The 19,642-nt window shown below is 41.3% G+C and overlaps 1 protein-coding gene across 4 annotated transcripts in view; it reads left to right on the plus strand.

Moving 5' to 3' along the window:
• CRACD (capping protein inhibiting regulator of actin dynamics) overlaps positions 1-19,642 on the plus strand; it is a 133,582-nt gene that overhangs the window by 82,442 nt on the left and 31,498 nt on the right. For 2 of the 4 annotated variants that reach the window (XM_048303198.1, XM_048303197.1), the window contains one exon: positions 13,127-13,295. The exons of 1 other annotated variant lie outside the window; for it this stretch is intronic. In XM_048303198.1, the coding sequence (XP_048159155.1) occupies positions 13,127-13,295 (169 nt within the window). Of the gene's footprint in view, positions 1-11,219; positions 11,298-13,126; positions 13,296-19,642 lie in introns of those variants that run through there. One more of the 4 variants, XM_048303196.1, reaches the window with a different exon arrangement.

Raw genomic sequence — 19,642 nt, forward strand, 5'->3', positions numbered from 1 at the left:
TTCTACATCAGGTAGAGACATACCTGATAAATAAAGCCCAGCTAAAACCCAGAATATTTGGAGAGTGTCCTATTTTGTTCTGATGTGGTGTGGTTGTTCATTTTATGGTTTGTCTTCAAACAATCTACAGTGTATGAGTAGGAAAAATAAAAGGAGGGAATGTGTTTTTTCTTGCAGTTGAGACATATCCTCTGGTGGAAAAATCCTGGGGGAGATGATATTCTGCATTGGCATTGCAATGTATTCCTGCCCCACAACTTGCATTTTTCTTTCTTACATATAATATGTAGGACTTAGTCTTAAAAATTCAAGAAGAGGGGTGAAGGGCTGGGAGAAGCCTGAACTTAACTTGTACACTGTGTAAAGTTACCCTTGTGTCATTGACAGTGCTGTCATTTCATACATCTAAATTAAATGGTTCTTTCCTCTGACTGTCCTGGGTGGGTGTTACTGCACATATGGCTTTTGGGCTTTAGCTCTGCTCTTTAAAAGAATGATCAAGATTAGCACAGTCATTTAGTGCATCAGGGTTTTTCTGAAAATGCAGTAGAAAACTTGGTATGAGGATGTGGGGATCTAACAGGGGGCCAGCACAGAGCACTGTGTTGACTGTTCTCTCCACCTAGGACTTTTAGATATAAGTGTTACTTTTCCTCTTCTCTACACCCACAGGACAAAGCAACAGCTATGGTTGTTTCCATACTCATATTTGACAAATCTTTCAGAAACGTTCATGTGAGCGAGGTTTCAAGAAGTAGAACTTGGATTTACTTTGAGATGCTTTGCATTATCTCAGTGTCAAAACATGTCACAGAGCATCTCTTGAGGATAGTTGGTCACATAATGGAAACTGATTATATTTATATACTTTTCTTTCATCTTGTTTATTATATTTGTACTGTTAGAATTCTTTCCAAAGTTGCATGTGCTACTGTAACCCTAGGTGATTCTTTACAGAGATGGAAAAACACTGATTCAGCTACTGAGTGCTTGTAGCCTAGTAAGTTAAGAACAGATACAAAGCAAGTAAAAAGGGTTAAAACTCAGTAAGTGTTCACCACTCTCCTCTGACCCCTTTCCCAAATCTGCTCTCTGATATTTTTTACAGTGAGTGCTCTTGGACGTTGAGTTTTACAAGCAGAGCAGGGGTATCATGTGGAAGGGTGTTTATGCAGGGTGTTAAGAAGTGTGTGATGTCAGAGAAGCAGTTAAGGAAGGGAGATAAACACAGTTTGGTCAACATGGGCTTCCTCTGTCTCTCATTGTGATCTTCCCTTAACTGGACAGTCAGGGCACCCAGTCCTGTGCCAAGCTGCTTGCAGGGATCCAAAATTTGCTTCAGCAGCTAGGAAACAAGAATTCAGAGCTGCTGAAATGGACCCCAGCTTCCATCCATGCTAGACAGACAGACCCTGGCACTAGTCAGACCCGGGACAGGATTTCTGTTCCTTGGTCTTGCCATTGGACTAGAGCAGCTGGAGGGTACCTGATCTGCCAGAAGACACCCTGTGCAAGTGACATTTTCTGGAATGATGTTGCATCATGAGGCATAGCACTTGGCTGGTCCCTGGGGCTGTCACAGCTGCTGCAGCCCCTCAGAGTATGACAGACACAACCTCCACTCCCAGTCTCTTTCCAAGGCTTACAAACTGCATACTTGAATAGTTTTCACTCAAGGGCCCATCTTGATGTCATATCCTGCAATCTACAATGCATTAAATTCCCTTGGCTGTAGTTATATTCAACCATTCTCTCTAGCACATGGGATATTGTGATTTGCCTGGCCACCTGAGTCCCCTCCATTCTTTGTTCTGGCACATAGTAAATGGTAAATAAATTCCAACGTGGGTATGTGATGTTGGAGAGAAAGCACTGTCTCCTTTCTCAATGAAGTTTAATCATGTCCACCTTGTGTGGCTAAATTTGATGTATTTCACCAGTACACTGATGATAATGCTTTGTATTCTCAGCACAGTGAGAAGATGTGTGATTAGTGTGATCAGTCACATCCTGGCCTGGCAAATCCTCGCCTGGAACTGAAACAGCGTGAAAATAGGAAATAGTTTTTTTCTCTTTGCTCTCGCTACCTAAAGGCAAGATGCTTTGTTAGGAAATATCTGGCTGCCTTAGTTCAGGAATAGAGAGATTTGTGCTTTTGTGCAAAGGCCATTTTGGATTTGAATTATTTTAGATTTTTTTAAATGTTTAGGTTTATAAATGCTTGAATATCATCTCTTTAGGGCTACTTCTCTTCTGCTCTTTAATTTTGCTTCTTCGTGACTAATTGACTTTATTCTGGCCTCATAAAATAGAACAGATAGAGGAAGATTTCATTTAACATCACAGTAGTAGATTGGATTTTTTTCTATTTTGATGTTACAGAATTTATAAAGAACCCTTTCTTGATATTTCTATTTGGAGTAGAAATCTTGGCTGACATTTGAAATAACACTGCTTCTACTTATTAGTGTTATATGTTAATATACTCAGTGTTAGCCAAATAACTGTGATGGCAAAATACATCTGAGTATTCTATGAAATGAATATTGTAAGTTTTGCAAATATCAGAAGAAAACTATTCAAGACTTTTTATCTCTTAGATATTTATAGGTAGGTCTAAACTGTAAAATTTCATCAGATTTCTCTGAGTTTTCCAATCAGTAAGTGCTTCAAGTGATGTCTCATTCCTTCAGTTTTAATTCTGGAAAACAAAGGCAAACCAATCACCTCAGTTCTTCAGTTGCCTCCAAATGGTAAATATGAAACTGAAAATATATGAACATATGAATATATGTATTGTTTAGGGGAGTGTGTTCTGACTTCTTTATTTTGCTTAATAAATAACAATGGGGAAAGACCTTATTATTCTGTATATTTTGTTACATTGATGACAAGATGAGGAATTGAGTCAATTCTAAGCTCCTTTTCTAAAGCAGATCTAGTACTTGAGAAAATTGCCAGAACTTCAACATGAAGATTTACAGTCCTCTTCCTATCACAAAAATGTCTCACGCGCATCTTTTGTCTGTGCTTGGCCTGTGTGGGGAAGACAACCCAGGCTGAGGGCTCTGGTGTGGATGTGGGAAAGCAGCTACATGTTCCTGGTCCTGTTTTTGATCTGCTCTTTCCGTGGAAAAGTTGTTTGAGATTTGCCTTTTTGCCTCAGCCCGTTGCCTGCTCACTGCATGGGAACAGGCGATGGATAAGGAGCAATTAGGTTAGGTGTGTACAGTGCTAGTATAATTAGTGATTCATAGTGGTGATCAGTTTTATCTCCATGGTCTGTTTAACTGTGCAAAATCTTGTGTCTGAAATTGCTGTGGTTAAGTGTTGGTTAAGTGCTGGCTCAGGTGGAGCTTTCCTTTTGATAGCATTCCAGGCAATACTAAAGCACCAATTTCTTCCTTCAGCCGATAGTGGTCTATATTACAAAAGCTGGCAGTTTTGGAAAAAATTGGAAATGGCCATCTAACCCTGGTGCTCAAAAGGGTGATCCAGTGCAGACTGGAATAACAGCAGGAGAGGTGGAAGTGCAGCATGGTGCTGTTCTCTGTGCAGTGCCAAGTGTGGCTGTGATGCTGGAGATGCAAGAGGGACATGAGGAGTTGCAGGCTACATGTGAGTAGCTGACTATCCTCTCCTGCTAACATGCCCAGGAGGCAAATCTTGTCCCTGAACAACATGGAGAACATCTCAGTGTAGTGCCTGCTCTTCCTGAGGAGCATGATAATCTGTGCCTGTGCATGCAATGAAAGCTGCTCAGACAATGAAAATCCAGATGTTTGCTAAATAATCAATTTCCCAGACTCAAGACAAATGCCCCAAATCTTATTCTGCCCACAACTGATGTCACTATCAGAGGATTTGTTTGTAAGAAGGAGCAAGTGAGCTTGTCAGGGTGCTTGGGAAAGGGAAGCGTGCAGCAGGAAGGCACGGGGGGAGTAGTGAGGAGGTAAAGGTGTCCTCCTGCCACAGCTTTGCACAGCTCCAGGAGCAGTGGTGGCTCCATGTGGGAGCACAGCGCTTCCAGGCTTTGGAGAGGAACACAGGGCAGGTTCTCCAGCCCCTGTGCTGCTGACTAAAGTTCTTCCCTATAATATTTTGGGGATATGTCAGCATGAGGAATGAGTGCCATGATTCCTTCTGACTACCTTGCCCAACAGAAGAGGGAAGTTGAGGTTTGGCTTTCTCCAGAAGTAAAGAGACCCCAAACACTTAACAAAAAGGAATTCTTCCCAGCTCCCTGCTCCTCTTCACTGTTGTTTTTGCCATTCAAGCATTGACTTTGATCTTTGCTTTTTACCAAAGCCTGCTGGAGAATTTGTGATTGCTATGGTTTGTGCACCTCTTTTCTTAAGATATAGTTTATTTTCTGTATTTTGCTACCCAGCTGGAATCCACAACAGCATGATTTAATTCTGTGAAATCAGCACAAGTGTTTTAGTTCTTTTAGACACATTCAGCCTGAGGTCAGATTTAGCTTGCCTTTCGGGTTGCTCAAATAAGAGGGTCTTGTGATTCACTGCAAAAATTAGAGATGGTCCTGACAACTTAATTCCCTAAATCTGGGGAGGGGAGGTGGATTTACTGCCTTCTGTTCAGCTTTAGCCTTATAAAATTTATTGAAGAACTTATTACATTAATATGTCTGCTGGAGTAGTTAATAATTTGCTTAGAATAAGACCCCTTTTACTTTTGTGTGTTCTATATCACTTTATAATTCTCAGAACTTTGAAAGACAACACACAGGCATAAAGTAATTGTTGGGGTTTCCCCTTCTCCTAATCTCCCTCCCCCTCCACTCAGAGTTACATGTAGAACTATGATGGGACTTTTTAAAATGTATTTTGTCTTCATCATGGAGCTGCTCTAATTCTAAAGGTATATTGATAATTTCAAGAAAACCTGCTAACATCTCTTATGACTTGGGACTAGGTAAATTCATAAAACCAAAATTTGACTCTCTTCATTTAATCTGACCTATCTAAAATATTCTAACAGTTCATCTGAATTGCAAATTTAAAATTAATAGATGTTTGTCATTACAAAATACGTTAAACTAAAACTGTGCAAAAATGAAAAAAATCACTCATAATATCTATGTCTGTACTGGTCTCAGTTTTTGTTAAGCATTAAAAGCAGAATTAATGCATTTGGTTTTGCACCATGGCATGAAATTTTTATCCAATAATACTGCCTTTATGTGACACTGAAGAGACTCAGTAATGTATAAGATTGTTGTTTCCCTTAAAAAAAAAAAAAGGAAAAAATTGTACCTGCTTTTTTACAGCCTTGATTTATTAGTCAGTTGGCTCTCCAGCCCCTTGCTCGGGTAGTAACCCCTGCAACTCCCCGAAGCCCTTTCCATAGGAGGACATCTAACTTTTGCAGCAGTACCACTGTGCTGCCTTATAATTATCTTATGATCAGCTGGAGTGGTCACACCTGTCTTCTCATCCATTTCTAGCTGATCTGGGGCATCTCAGCAACAGGCTCTAAAGGAATGAGTAGGTACATAATACTTCAGCTCATTTCTGTTATCCCAGTCCTCCAGCCATCCAGACTTTCTGGCATAGCACTCTGACTGTCCTCTGAGGCTGGGATACTTCTTGACTGTTTCGTATCAGTAGAACTCAGCAGCATGCTGGCAGCACTTCTGCCTTGTCACTGAAGAGGTTTGGTCTATGAGTTTCATGCTCTCTTCATTAAAATTAACACTTTTAATGGTAAGGCAGTAGTTTCTGTGAGGATGAAATGCTCCTTCTCTCACCAGTGAAAAACTGGAAGTGGTATGGATCTAAAAACGTACACCAGTGTAATATAGGACTTATTCTAGAGCTGGAGGGGTGTGAAGAGCTGTTCATGTAACACAACCCCTTGCAAGAATGATCTTAGAAATTGCGATTTGAGTGTAGGATCCTGGTCTGTCAGCAGCCTGTGCCAGCCTTGAGGAGGTCTAAATGACCTCTGGCAGCTGGGGAGGGGCAGTGGGAGCTGTTTGTCCAGCACACATGGTCCTTGGACTTTGGACTGCTCTGCCATGGGGCCTCAGGGAAATAGTTTTGCCTTGGGGAGGTTTATCTTTTCACATGCACTGTGGCCAAGACTTCAGGTTTTAAATGCTTTCAATCATGAATTTTCCCATGGAAGAAATTAACCTGCTGAGGGACTCCCATGTTTTACAATTTTTTTCTCTGAGAAGGAAATAATGGTTTGAACATCTCCTTATTGCATTGACATCAAGTGTTTAATGCAGCTCTGGAAACCTCAGATAAAACCCAGCACACCAAAAGGGTCTCCCATCATTAATAACTTGAGTTAATAAGTCTTGCCCTAGCAAAACAAAGCTTTCTCCCTTCTGTTACATAATATTTTGTTGGTGAATCAGAAGCTGTTGCGGTCTCTTTCTTTCTAAAAGTCTCACATGCATCACCCAGAGCTATAATAAGCAGGTTTTATCTTATCGGGTATGTTCTGCAATGCAGCCCAGCACCTCGATAACATATATTGCATTTACTTAACCCTTTCTCAAATGTGCTCATATGTATGAACTCCACCACTCATTCTTACTGTCCCCAGGATGTGCATCCCAGTTCTTTTTACACCTCCTGGCTACTCCCTGTGTAGCCTGTAACTGGGGCTTTCCCATGGAAGAAGGAAACTCCTTCACTGCAGTAGGGTTTGCTCCTGAAGTTTATACTGATTTTCTCATACTTCCCACTGGGAGTCTCTGCTATCCCCAGACGACCTCACACATTCCTGAAGTGACCAAACTGCTCCAAGTTTGGTTGTGTTTTTTGGAGGGCAGTGTCTTCTCTGTCCCAAAGGTGCTGCCCAGCGATAGCAGTGGGATGGATTAAGAAGCCAGAATGTCGGTATTAAAACAAAGGATTGGGTGAATGAGGCTTTCTGGCCTCTAGGACCACTCATTGTGATGCTTGATGAAAATAGATGGCACAGAAATACAAAGACTGGCTGGGAAGACTATAATTAAAAGATGGGGAAAAGAAGGAAACAGGAGCTCAGAAATGAAGGAAAGTGAGACTTTTGCCATAGTAAATAAGACTGAAGAAGTGGATATTTACATAGCTCTAGTTCTTCTGCTTAATGTTATCTAAACATTTTTAAAATTTTCTTTACTCCTCCTCTCCATTCATATTTCTTTGTTGCTTGTAAAGACCACTGTGCCAAACCCCATGCAGTGGAGGTTAAGTCCTTTTGCCTTCAAGAGAGTATTTCCTTGTCATATCAAGAGAAGTGTTGAAACAGCTCTTTCCTTGCTCTGGATGATAAAGCATATTATATGGTGTTTGAACATTAATAGACTCTATTATGATGATTAATTCATGTCTCCTAACAGCTGACTGTCTCAGCTACATATGGTTTCTGTGGAAGATACAGTCTTTGGGAGGAAGAAAAATCACAAAATGGGCTGTTGTTTGTGGAAATGTTTTTGCTTCTGCAGGTGGCAAGGGAAAATAGATGTTTCTGGAAAGTAAGATTCCTTCTTGCTGTGTTATGGATACTTTAGGTAGTATTACTAGTTTATATCAGGTAATCCAAGAATACCTCATCCTCTCTGGGACAAGGTTTGCAAGAAATAGTATCTCTTGTAGGATTACTTGATACTCTTGGAAAAACAGGCAAGCAATGGCCCACTATGTTTCCTTTGCGGTGCCTGGGTGGTTCATTAGACCATTATGGCTACACCAATTTGACACCTTCGATACCTCTCAATCTTGTTTTCATTTAATGTTTCTCAGGTATTGATGTTATGTCAGCTGATACTATCTCTGTCAGCATGGGACTATTGCATACTGTCAGCTTTATGGCTGTTATATGCTATCACTAAATGCCTCACAGAGTTGAACCCTGGAAATGTAATTTCTGGAAAGTTACATTATTGAATCTGAGCATCAGTCTTTTTTTCCATGCCAATCTTTATTCCCTGTGTATTCTCTTAAGTGTTTCCTTGGATTCTTTGGTGTTTGTGCCTGCTTTGTATATCTGGACTGTGTCCATCTATCAACTCCAGCTACCTATGGAAGAGAAGGCAATGGATTGAGGGCAGGTCATGAAAGCAGATAATGTCCAAAAACCAATTTTCCCTGTGAAATCAGATGAGCCACTACAGGTATGGGAGCTCACACCCATTTTAAAACATGGGAGTATGGTTAAGCAGAGCTAAGTCCACTCTTTTCTCCTTGCTCCCAAACAATTTGTTTCCCTTTCCTGGAGGAGTGGAAACATCTCTCCAGGGACTGCTGAAAATTTATCAGCAAAAACGAGCATCTCTGGGGAGCCACAGAAATGGATGTACTGAGATGTGGAGTGGGTGGGAAAGCTGGAAGAAACTGCCAATCCCAGTTTGCCCAGAGAAGCTCTATGCCCTGTTAGAACAGACTGAGCAAGGGGGAAGGAGGGCGGCTTTTTTGGTGGGGACCTGCAACGCAAAGAAATTTGTGCAGATGCACAGCCAACCCAGGGCTCAACAGGGCAGTGCTTATTGTAGTGGATACATCCTGAGTTATTTTAAAAAGAGCATCAATAAGCATACCATTAGCTTGAAATCAAGGTGGGTTTTAAAACAGTGATACTGGCAATGCATATCATATCAGCCTTTTTCTGTTGTAGAGATGCAATTATGTCAGTCAACTTACCCTCTTAACAACATCTTGTAGTCCCCTTTTCCACCTCGGCTGCTGTACTGTGCCTGCAGCCCAACAACCCACTTGTCCTCTCTCTGCCACGCAGTTCCTAATGCTTCATCCATATGGATTTTCAGTCCCTAAATTCATTAGCAAAATGTCTATTCAATTTAATAATTCATATTCTCATTAATCTAGCTTATTACACAATATTTTATAGCCATTAAATTCACTAACAAAGAACACCTTATTTTGAAGACAGCTCCTGTGCAATCTCATACTATGAGAAGTGTCATAGACAGGTAGTGATTTCGTATAATGAGCAAAAATATTCTGTGAAATCTTTGGAAATTCCATTTCAAAACTGATGCTTGAAAAATCTTGGTCACAATAACTTAAAATTCATATCAACACTATGAATCCTGCTTCTATTTATTTTTCTCCTCAATGATCATCTTTCTACTCACCAGCTGATGCATATGCTTGGGCAGCTCTGCTCAGAGAGGACTTGCCCTTCAGGTTTCCTCACCCACACTGCTGTGAGTGCCCCCAGCACTGCAGCAAATAGGAAAAGCTGCAAGGACCCAGCACCTTGTTAAATATTTAGGTGTCTCTTCTATGATTATATGCGTCTTTCTGTTTCTCATGTTAAGTTTGCTTTGCTTGAAAATTGTTTTTCAGATATTTCTAGAGTCATTGGCATCTCCTCTGTCCCATCCAGTGGCCTCACCCCTGCCTGTTGACTGGGATACACTGCTCACTCTCTTTCCACTAATTTAAATCTCTTCCTTCCATAACATGGTAGTTAAGTCTTTGTTTGGCCCGTGCTTGTGTTGAGGATTCTGTGCCATTTTTGAAAGGTGTCACAGCCTAGGAATCCCAAAGGAATTGGGTAATATTTGAGCAGTTTAACTGCAAGCTATCTTACAGGGAATTTTCAGCTGGCGTGTCGATAAGACTTTGCCAGCTGGAGTCCAAAGGCTGCGCCTGATTTACTGGCAACAAAGCCCATTGCACCCACCTTCTTCTTTCTTGGAGAGCACAAAAGAGAGACTGCGAGAGGAGAAGCTGCTCCCCTCTGTCATCGGGAGCAGAGGCACCATGTGCTGCCTACACGATGCCAATGCTCTCTGCTTTAACTGGTTCTGTGTTAGGCACTGCATGTCTTTGTGCAGATGACAAATTATATGACAGGTTAAAGATTATTCTCATCTGCTCTGCTACTCTTCTGGTAGCTGAGAAGGGAGCGCCGACCATATGTGCTGTGTTATCCTAGCTAGTGTATCCAACCTTGTTTATCTGTCGCCTTCACACCTTATGTTATTCTGTGATTCAAAACTGATTTACTGTTAACTGTTTACAGTGATTTGAACAAGATGCACTTGTCACACAGACAGGAAAAAAGGTTTAATTGCTTATTTCCCCTGGTCTGCTGGGGCTGGATCGGTAGGATTCCATTAAAGTGATTAAGGAGAGAAGAAAATGGCACATGTAAGCTGACTTGTTTCCTGGTTCTCCCAGCAATTGTCCTTGTTGCAAGTTGACACCATTGAATGTCCCAACTCTCCTCCTTTCCTATCCCATTTTTTTTCTCTCAGCAGTAGAGATGGCCAGAAGGGATGAGTTGTGTTTAAGAATTATAGACTCAAAAGGCTTTTGTGCAGAGAATTGTCTGCTGCATTGCTGATGTTTGGAATACTTTTTGTACTTGTTTTACTGTTACAGGAAGCATTTTACCCTGTAATATCATCCCACATCTTCCTCCATAACATCTTGTGAAAAATTTACATAAACAGACTTTGTTTTAGCGGTCAGGCATTCCCTCCTTAGGAACCTGGCAGGATGGGGAACAGCATGTGCTGCCTGTGCAGGGCAGGGTGTTCTTTCGCTTTGGAATGAGTCACAAAGCCTGATTTAAAGAATTCATGCTTAGTAATGTGACAACTGTGATGATGGGTGTGGAGCAAAGAAACAGCTAAGGGACATGTTAAATCATGTGGAGGAAAGCAGATCTTGGCTGCAGATAAGTGTGTTGGTTTTCACCCATTTTGATGAAATGAAAGCTGTGTTGACCTGTTACGTTTGTTCAGCACTAGATTCATAGTTGGTGAATCAGTACAGTAGATTTAGAGTCAATGAGGCAATTCACAGTTGTATCTGAAGATCTCCAAAAGAGAAGAGGACAAGAGTAATGTGGATGAATGACACAGTGAGAACCTTTTTTAAAAAAGGTTGTAGTATTATTGATTTATGCAGTAAATTACATTAACCTGCAAAATTGGCGTCATGCAGCTTTCCCTTTCGAAGAAAGCTGAGGAAGCAGGCAAGGTGGGAACTGTGGACAAATAGCTCTTTCACCCAGTCTTGTGTCTGATACCGATGCTTTCTGTCCTGTATGCTCTAGCATATGATTCATGCAGTCAGTTTCTGAAGTGCGTAAAGCGTCAGAGCGCTGTGTCCAAGAGCAATAATTTCTCTCCTTCTCTGCATGATCGCCTGCCTGTCTGTTAGTGGTTTCATATAAGGATATATTCTATTATATATAAATACGTTCTATATATATATCTAAAGTCAGAATTGAGCAGCAAGCAATTGGTCTGGCTGGAGATGCGAGTTGGTCAGCTTATGGAAAGCAGAGCTGGGAGACAGGTAATCTTCCATATCCCATTTTTTTCTACACTGGTAAAACTGCTGTTCCAGTTGTTGTTTTTCTCATCTGCTTATTGTGAGTCAGTGATTCTGGACTGGAAAATTCTGATACTGGGCCTGAATTTGAGGTTCATAATTCAGCTATTTATCCTTGTGCTGCTACTTGGATGCCCTGTTGTTTTAATGATGTCGCACAAATGCTGTGTATCTTGACTGCCTAAGGAGAAGAATTACATTTGTGTGAGGTTCTTATGGATCTATAAAGGAAGTGCAGATTTACTGTCTCTTGTGTCTTTGACTTTGTAATTTCAATGTAGATTTTCTACTTCATCCATCATCAGAAACAGATAGATTAACTGTGTGTAAGTTTGAGTGCTGGGTTCAACTCAGGCTCTCTGGCACTATGCTAGTTTGGAAGCCACTAACCACCAGAAGCAGACAGATCAAAATATGGTTGGGCACATTTTCTCCCTCTGGAAACCCTGCAGCTATTCCTCCAGTGACTACAAAGGGGTGTTACCCAGATGTGGCTTTACCCTGCTGAGGTATAGCAGAGTAGGGTGTAAAACCTAAGGTGGAATTAAAGAATGCTATTGCACTACAGAAGATTTTCCAGGTTTCCTGGTCAAATGTTCCTACAGGTGCCTGCATGTACTTTGCAACCAAACTGGCTCTTTCTGCTGAGTCCCAGTCCACAGAAGAGTAGAGCACGCTGAGGCAGTGTGTGTGTACACAGCCTGTGAGAAAAGCATGTAGAGGAATGTAATTAGCTCATGAAAATATTTGTCACCAGTATAACATGATGCTTCTCAAACTAGATTATGATAGGAGGCTAAATGCTGGGGTTTTATAAAAAGCAAACAAAAACCCAACTAGCTTGTTTTAAGTAGATTTAATGCAAAATTAAGGTAAAACCTAAGAGGAATAAAGTACTTTAACAGTAATTATGTTTTATGTATACTCTGATTCATCCCAGCCCTGAGAAATTAACCTTTTCTTGACAGTGGTCAACATGAAGGTCATGGTACTTCTTTTTAATAGATGAGGAAATAGTAGTTTGAAGCTGCCTTTATTTTTTCCAGTCTTTGATGGAAAAAAAGGTTACTTTTTTTCCTGGTTAACATTTTTATTTCCTGTTCCTGTCTTCATGTATGTTTTGTGGTTTTGCTGTGCGTTTTTTGGTGTAGCTTTGAAAATTTCAGTGTCTCAAGGAGGAAATGCTTGGTCAGATTCTGTCCTCAGTTACCTGGGGGAAAAAAGTCAGGGAAATGTATCGACTTTGCTGATATAAAGCTGGATGTTTATTGAAGTAACGCAGTAGCAAACCAACAAAAATTGATCCTGTTCTCTTTGTTCACTTGTAAATTGACTTGCCTAGTTATGAGGCCATGTAACTAAAACACAGCTGTCTGTATTCAGCTGCTTTCAATTAAAAGCAGAGGACCCAGCACGTTCCAAAGTGGGGTGACCAAAGCAGTGTTTGTGTTTTGGCAAAATGGTCAAAACTGTGGTATAAAACCTAAAAACACTGCAGTGTTACGCTCCGGCTTTGCAAAAGAATCTTTTCTGTTCATCCAAACGTTTGGCTGCACTGGCACCTCCATGCAGATCCTTAAGCCCAAGGGCAGAGGTTTGAATGCTCTTGCCTTTGCTGTGTCAATGTGACGCGTCCACAGCAAGTTGCAGCCCGGCATTTCCACCGCGAGCTCCGGGCTGCTCGGGGCCGCAGCCTTGCTCTTTGGCCTCATTCCTCCTTTGAACCTGGGGCCGCGGTGCGCGCCCGCCCGCCGCGTCCTCAGCCCCGCGCCGCTCTGTCTTGTCATCCGCAGACAAGAAAAAGGCAGGCAAATTCCAGCCTTTCAAGAAGCTCTTCGGCAAGAGGAAGAAAAGAGAGCCCGCCTCAGACTGCGAGGAACCCAAACTGAAGCCCAGCCACTCCTTCGGCAACATCTGCAATGGCACCTTCTGCTCGGATGACGAGCCGAGCAGCGCGCTGAGGTAAGAGCACCCGCGGCTGCTGCCAGCCCCTGCACACACAGCCCTTGTTCCCCCTGCCTCTAATGGCAGTAAATTTAAATTCTCCCTCTGCTGAGTGGCAGCAATTTGTACATTGCTTGTTATGAAGCGTGTGCCTCTTTCCTCTGAATGTGACACCTGCTGCTTTAGACCTCAAAATCTCACTACTTAAGGGGTACGTGTGCTGCTCTGCAAATAAGAAATCCCAGGGGGAAGCAGAAATGAATTCGAATCCAGCTCTGTGATTTAACAGGTGAACACCTGAGCAGAGGTATTAATGGCATCCCTGTTTTTAAAACTGGGTAAAGAGAAACTTGAACTGGCTGTTATAGATAGTTTATTGCATGCATTTCCCTGCAAGGTGGTATCTTTGGGTTGGGACAGACACGTCCTTTTTCACTCTATCCCAAATAATTTTTGCATTTTAATTGGGGTCAACAAACAGGCTGCTTTTATTTTCAACCAATTTGAATGTAGAGCAGAGGAAGGAAGAGAGGGGAGAGAGGCACCTGAAAATCAGACCATGTTCCAGTGACAACAGAGGATGACAGAAAGACAGCGTGAGAATTTTCTGTGGGGATGGTGGGAGTAAGAAACTGTAAAGAGTAAACAAGTCAGCAGTCTCTAACTAGGAACAGAAAAAATCCCCAAACCAAACAAGCCCAAACAAACAAACAAAACCAGAACAAAAAACCACTTACCCCAACAGCAACAAAGCCCCAAGACCAGATACACAAACTACCAGAGTCAGTAATACTTATTTCACTTCCCAACTGCTCATCTCAGAGGGGTTAGCTGACTCCTCATCAAAGCCTGCTGTTTTGGAAGAAAAGGAACTGTTTGCACTGGGGAGTGTATCTGAAAGTGTACCAAAAAATCTGAAAGGGTAAAAAAAAATTCCAAATTCCTCTGCTCGAGAATGAGTTATGTACCAGAAACGTCACCCTGAACAGTATTTCTAATGGTGCCTATGAAAATGTGATTTTAAAAATTATTTATTTGGGAGATTTTTTTAGCTTCTGGTTTTTTATTCCATTCTGTGAAATTCCTTAAGTATTAGGTTTCCTTTTGGTTTTTGTAGTGTAATATTGTACACCTCTTTTGGTCATCTCACCTTTTTCAGAAAATCAATACTGAGCATAGCCACCCTGTAGCTGGAGGTGTGACTGACTACTGCTGCGATGCGTTACCTGAGTGCACGATGCCAAGCAGCTCTAGGAGTTTTTAGCGCCTTTTCCCTCGTGAGCAAACTCAAGGGAGTCATCCCACTATCAGGGATTTCCCATTTGGCATAACTGAAAGTGCAGTGCTGCACCCAGAAACAAACAGTGATATGGGAACTTGTCCTGCTCCTCAACAGTGACATGAAGGTGTGGCAGACCTTGTTTGGGACTGTTAAGTGTTTGCATTTTTAAACCTCTTCATTTTTCTGAGTAACAAAAGCATTAAATGTTAGCCTCTGGTGGGAAAATCAGACTGTACAATTTAAATCAGAGGGCATTAGTAAATGTGAAGGGTTCCAAGTCTCATCTCAAGTGGAACGTTTCTTTATGTGATTCCTGAAAGCTCTTAGCCTGCTAGAAATACTCAGTCAAACCTCTGTTTTTCCTGTCAGGCTTCATGGTGCAAATGTAGGTGGGATTTGATGATAATTTTCAGTTTACAGGTAGTGTTTGCCAAGTTACTCATTTTACAACAATCACAAATGTTCAGTGCAGTGGATTAGATTGTTTTGGGAGCTTAGTTTTGCCACCCCAGTCTATTTTCAACATGTCTTCCATCCATTACATTTTTTTGCCTTTACTGTAATTTCAAACATTTCTGAATTGAAGGCAGAGATAGGCTGTCTAACTAAAATAATACACATAGCTGTTTACAATTTGTCTAACAGTAAATCCATTGCCATACCTTCCACTATTCATACAAAAATAGACTAGAGCAAATACAAATTACAAGTAGTATATTTACATAAGCAAAATCCTGAGGAGTTTTGTAAAATCATTTGCTTCAAATTCTTTAAGAATGTACAACTGTATATTAACAAAAGCCTAATGAAAGTTCAAATTTTGCAATAAAAGCTCAGGGATGTTCCCATTCCTTTAATAAGCTATATTTCTTCCTCAGCCTGCAATGTACATGAATTTGTTATCTGCAGATGTGTCCTGTGGATGTTTTGCTTTGTTTTGGGGAGAGGAGGTGGTTGTTTTGAAAAGATACTAAGGGAGGAAGCTGCTTCAGGAAGGTAGAGACAAGCAAATGAATGAGTGTAGGCTAAAGAAGACATCTGTATTGCTTCCAAGACCTAAGCTAGTATTTCACTGAGTACTGTATTGGCTTACAAGCCTGCTTACAGCTAACACCTGAATCTCTAATGGAGACTGTGCTGACTGGGTGATGCAGACATGCCCAGAGCAATTTAGGTAATCTACATATGGTGTAGATTGACTAGCTGAGTTGGAAGCAGCTTGAGAGATCTGCCTGTCCATCCTTTCTTACATCCTGGATTCATCAGATGCAAATAACTTGCTTGGTATCCTGATGTATGCACACTTCAACCTCTTTATTCATCTATGTTGTTTTGCAATACCGAGGTGGGAGGTTTCTTGCTGCAGTTTCTCTTGCTCTGCCTTGTGAAAGACTGGAATTCCTTTTCCCATTTTTATATTCCCCTTCCTGAGTTTACAAAGTTAAAACTGTATTAATTAACTTTCTGTGGTAACCATAAGGGCTGGGAGATAGAAGTACCAACTACAAGAAAGCTCCACAACTTTGTGGAACTTCACTGAAGTCTCCAGAAGCTTCTTTTCTGAGGCCATGATTAGGCGCTTTAAAAGATTTTATATTTGTGTTTTTTGTCACAGTTGACAAATACTCAACTTCTGAGCAAGTATTGTGAGGACATACCTGAAAGGGTACCTGTGCAGTGCCCTACAAAAGTTCATCATTCTGGCTTGATGTGCAGACACAGTGGGGAATGAATTTTCCCTTATTGGGGGTACAGTAGAGTCCCTTTCCTTAGGCTGAATGCAGTATTTCAAAGGACCTGGAATTAGACCTGTCAGGTGTTCAGGATTCAAGTGTGACAGCATTGATCTTCCAGGAAAGGGTCTCTGAGCAAACTTCAGTGTCTTGACAGTGCCTCTCCACAAAATGGGATCCCTTTACTTGCAGCATTGGGCAGTTCTGTGTGAAGCAATCTAGACAAATGGTAAAAAGTGATCTGTCTGCCCACTTGGAGTTTCAAAGAGCTCCCAAGAGACTTTCTCTCTGTCACATCCAGTTTTCATACACTGGGTATTTTTCTTTCTGCTTATTAGCTGTATTTCTGCAATTGGCATTTGTCAGTCTCCTAATTTCCTTTCTAAGTGCCTCACTTTGGGTGCCTTTGTGACTCCAGTGCAAGTGCCTTGTTGCTGTGGTTCTTGGTGTCCACCTTCTCCTGAAGACTTCATCCTATCAGAACTCTGACTTAAGCTAGTATCTCTTCAAGCCCATCCAGAGCAAAGCAACATGTGGACTTTGTAAGAAATTTCATTTTAGAAAAAAAGCAAGCTTGGATTTTCCTTACTTGTGTCAGCTGACATGGATACACCTGTAAAAAGTTTCTTATTTCTGGGTTATGAGGTGTGTTGTGGGAACCAAGGATGTTCCAGGACAGAAAAGGTTATGGCTGCAGTTTTCTGTTTGCATGGGTTTTTTTAATAAATTTTACTACAGGTTTTGGCAAAATTAAAGTTGTTTCCCCATTTTTGTAATTTATATTGCAGCTGAGTAGCACAGAAATAGGAGCCAAAGCCACCCTCTGAGTGGCCATTTCTGATGTGTACTCAGTAGCACATGGCCAGAGCACAGGAGTGGGGGGAAGCCTTCCTGAAGTGGTTCCTGGTGTCTTGAACATAAGGCTAACATCACACTCCGTATTTCTGTTGACCTTAGCTTTTCTTGACACCTCAGCTCTTGCCTTCCTCCCTTCTATTATGAGCTTGCTGAAGTCTTTGTGCTCCAGAAGCTTTCTTCTCAGGTGTGTGGTCTAGGACTTTTTTCTACTTGCTCCAATTTTATCACTTAGTAGAAATTTGCAGTAAATGCCTTTAGCTTGCCTTTTGTTTTTCCAGCTGCTACTTGAGTGCTAAGATGCCTGTAATTTGTATATGAACCTGAGAGTTCTTCAGTAGAGTGTGTCTCTGCCAGAACTGACATTTTATATCAGGTGCCACTCTGTTTCTACTTTTTAACTTGTGTTTTGTCCTCAGCCCTGACTATGACCAGCTCCATTTTCAGCTCAGTAATCCCAGAAGAGTTTTCACTCTGGTCTTCACTTCTACCACATAGGCTGTCTTGCTGTATTCTCCCTGGAAGGTTTGGCTGTTTTACTGCCCACTTGTCCTCTCCTTTTCCTCCCTTTTGGATGTTTTTGTTGCGCTCCCCCTCCTAATCATGATGTACTTAATTTCCTTCATTTCCAGATTCTGTATGACAATTGTAATTTTCAGCAGCTGGTGAGGTCTAGGGCTGGGCTCCTGAACAAAACAGAGTTGTCACCTGTAGGATAATGTACTTTCTTATTTCCTCTTCCTTTCCTTCCTTATCAACTAAATGCAGTTTCTATATAACACTTTTTCCTGCCAAGGCTAATGTAGAATTTTCACTTCCTTTTCTGTACATATTGCCAAATTTCAGAGCAAATTTTGCATAAACATATGCTGCTGTTTGGCAGATTAGTGTCACATGTGGTGGACTATCAGGTCAAATGTGAAAGTTGGACCATTTAGAGCCCTGTTCCTTTCACTAGTCTGCATATTTTTGTGCTAACTGGTGAATTATCCACATCCTCAAGCTGCATTAGGATTCACTTGCAGAATTACTGGAAACCAGGGTGATGCTTTTCTTTACTGTGAATGCTGAGACTTTCTGAGATTAGGCACTTTAGTGAATGATTACATAAAATTCATGTGTTGAGAACTATGTAGTCTCACCTGATTACCTTCTTGTCAGACAGCAGCAAGGGCAGGGCCGCTCCCTTAGGGAAGGCAAGCAGGACACCAAGAGGACCCCACAGCAGGAGGGGATCCATGATCATGCTGCAGGTCCATAGCTGAGAAGGCAGGGCCAAGAGCAAGCCTGGAAAATGGTCTGCAAACTGAGGTCTGGATCAAAGGTCTTCATGGCCAGGCACAGATGTGTCTGAGCTGGAGACCAGCACTTCTCCAGCATGGCTCAGGCAGGGACCAAAGCCTCAAGTGTGACCTTAAATAGAGCTCCTGAACCCATGTGTGTGGGTGGAGGCTCCAGATGAGGCTGGTTGGGGACATTAGAGCTTATTCGTGCACTCAGGGCCTTGATACTTCCCATGGTTAATTTTTATGCCCCTAATGACAATAATTTTGGTTAGATTATTAGCATGATAATCTAACGAATTATTAAATAATTAGCATGATTAAGTAGCATCAGCTATTTAAAGTTAGCCTTGATCTCTACTTCTAAGAAAAATAAAATTATGGTAAGCTTGTAGGTTCCAGGTCCCCTGATGACACCAGACTGGAGCTTTGTGTAAGATAATGTTGTGTGATATCTTTGAAAAGAGCAGGGCTGCTGTCAGTGAGGCTGCACAACTGATCACTGGCATCAGTGGGACTCAGGTGGGTCATAACAGGGGGACTGTGCAGTTTTCCCAGAGTTAGTGCCCTGAAATTCAACTGTTCCTGAAGGTGATATGAGTATATATTAAGAATGAATAATCTCTAAATTTACTTTACGAAATCAATTCCCTGTTAATAATGTCTCTCTTTTGTCTGTTCAGATTGTGAGGCCCATGTTTATGGGTTTGTTAATTCAATGAAGCCATGTGCTGTCTAAGCACAGCTGTAACTCAGAATTATGTTGCAGCATACAATATTCCCCATCCAGGCGTGAGTTAGAACCAAAACTCTCTTCCAGCAGATAAAAAGAGGACACTGAAAATATAGCTCAGAACAACAATCCATTTTTTCTCTATTACAGTATTAATGCATCTCTGGAATGACTAGAAAATGCAATTTATGTTTTTCATCTCTAGCTGCCCTGGAGACATTCATGGGAGATGCAAAACATTGAATCAGATTTCTTTTTTAAAACAAAACATTAAGTAGAGGCAACCTATCACTGCACTTGTCATTTCCCTCAGGCCCTATTCTGGGAAGTGGCTCTCAGTTTCCTTTGAAGAGATTATATGAAGGGTCAAACCTGGCTAAACCAAATTCATTCTTGCTTTGCATGCTTTTTAATTTTTTTATTGTTTAAAAATGGCTTTATGTTAAAAAGTTGACTTTGATCTTTAACAATTACAGAAT

The sequence above is a fragment of the Corvus hawaiiensis genome, chromosome 5 (genome assembly GCF_020740725.1).
Source record: "Corvus hawaiiensis isolate bCorHaw1 chromosome 5, bCorHaw1.pri.cur, whole genome shotgun sequence".
In the NCBI taxonomy this organism is placed as follows: domain Eukaryota; kingdom Metazoa; phylum Chordata; class Aves; order Passeriformes; family Corvidae; genus Corvus; species Corvus hawaiiensis.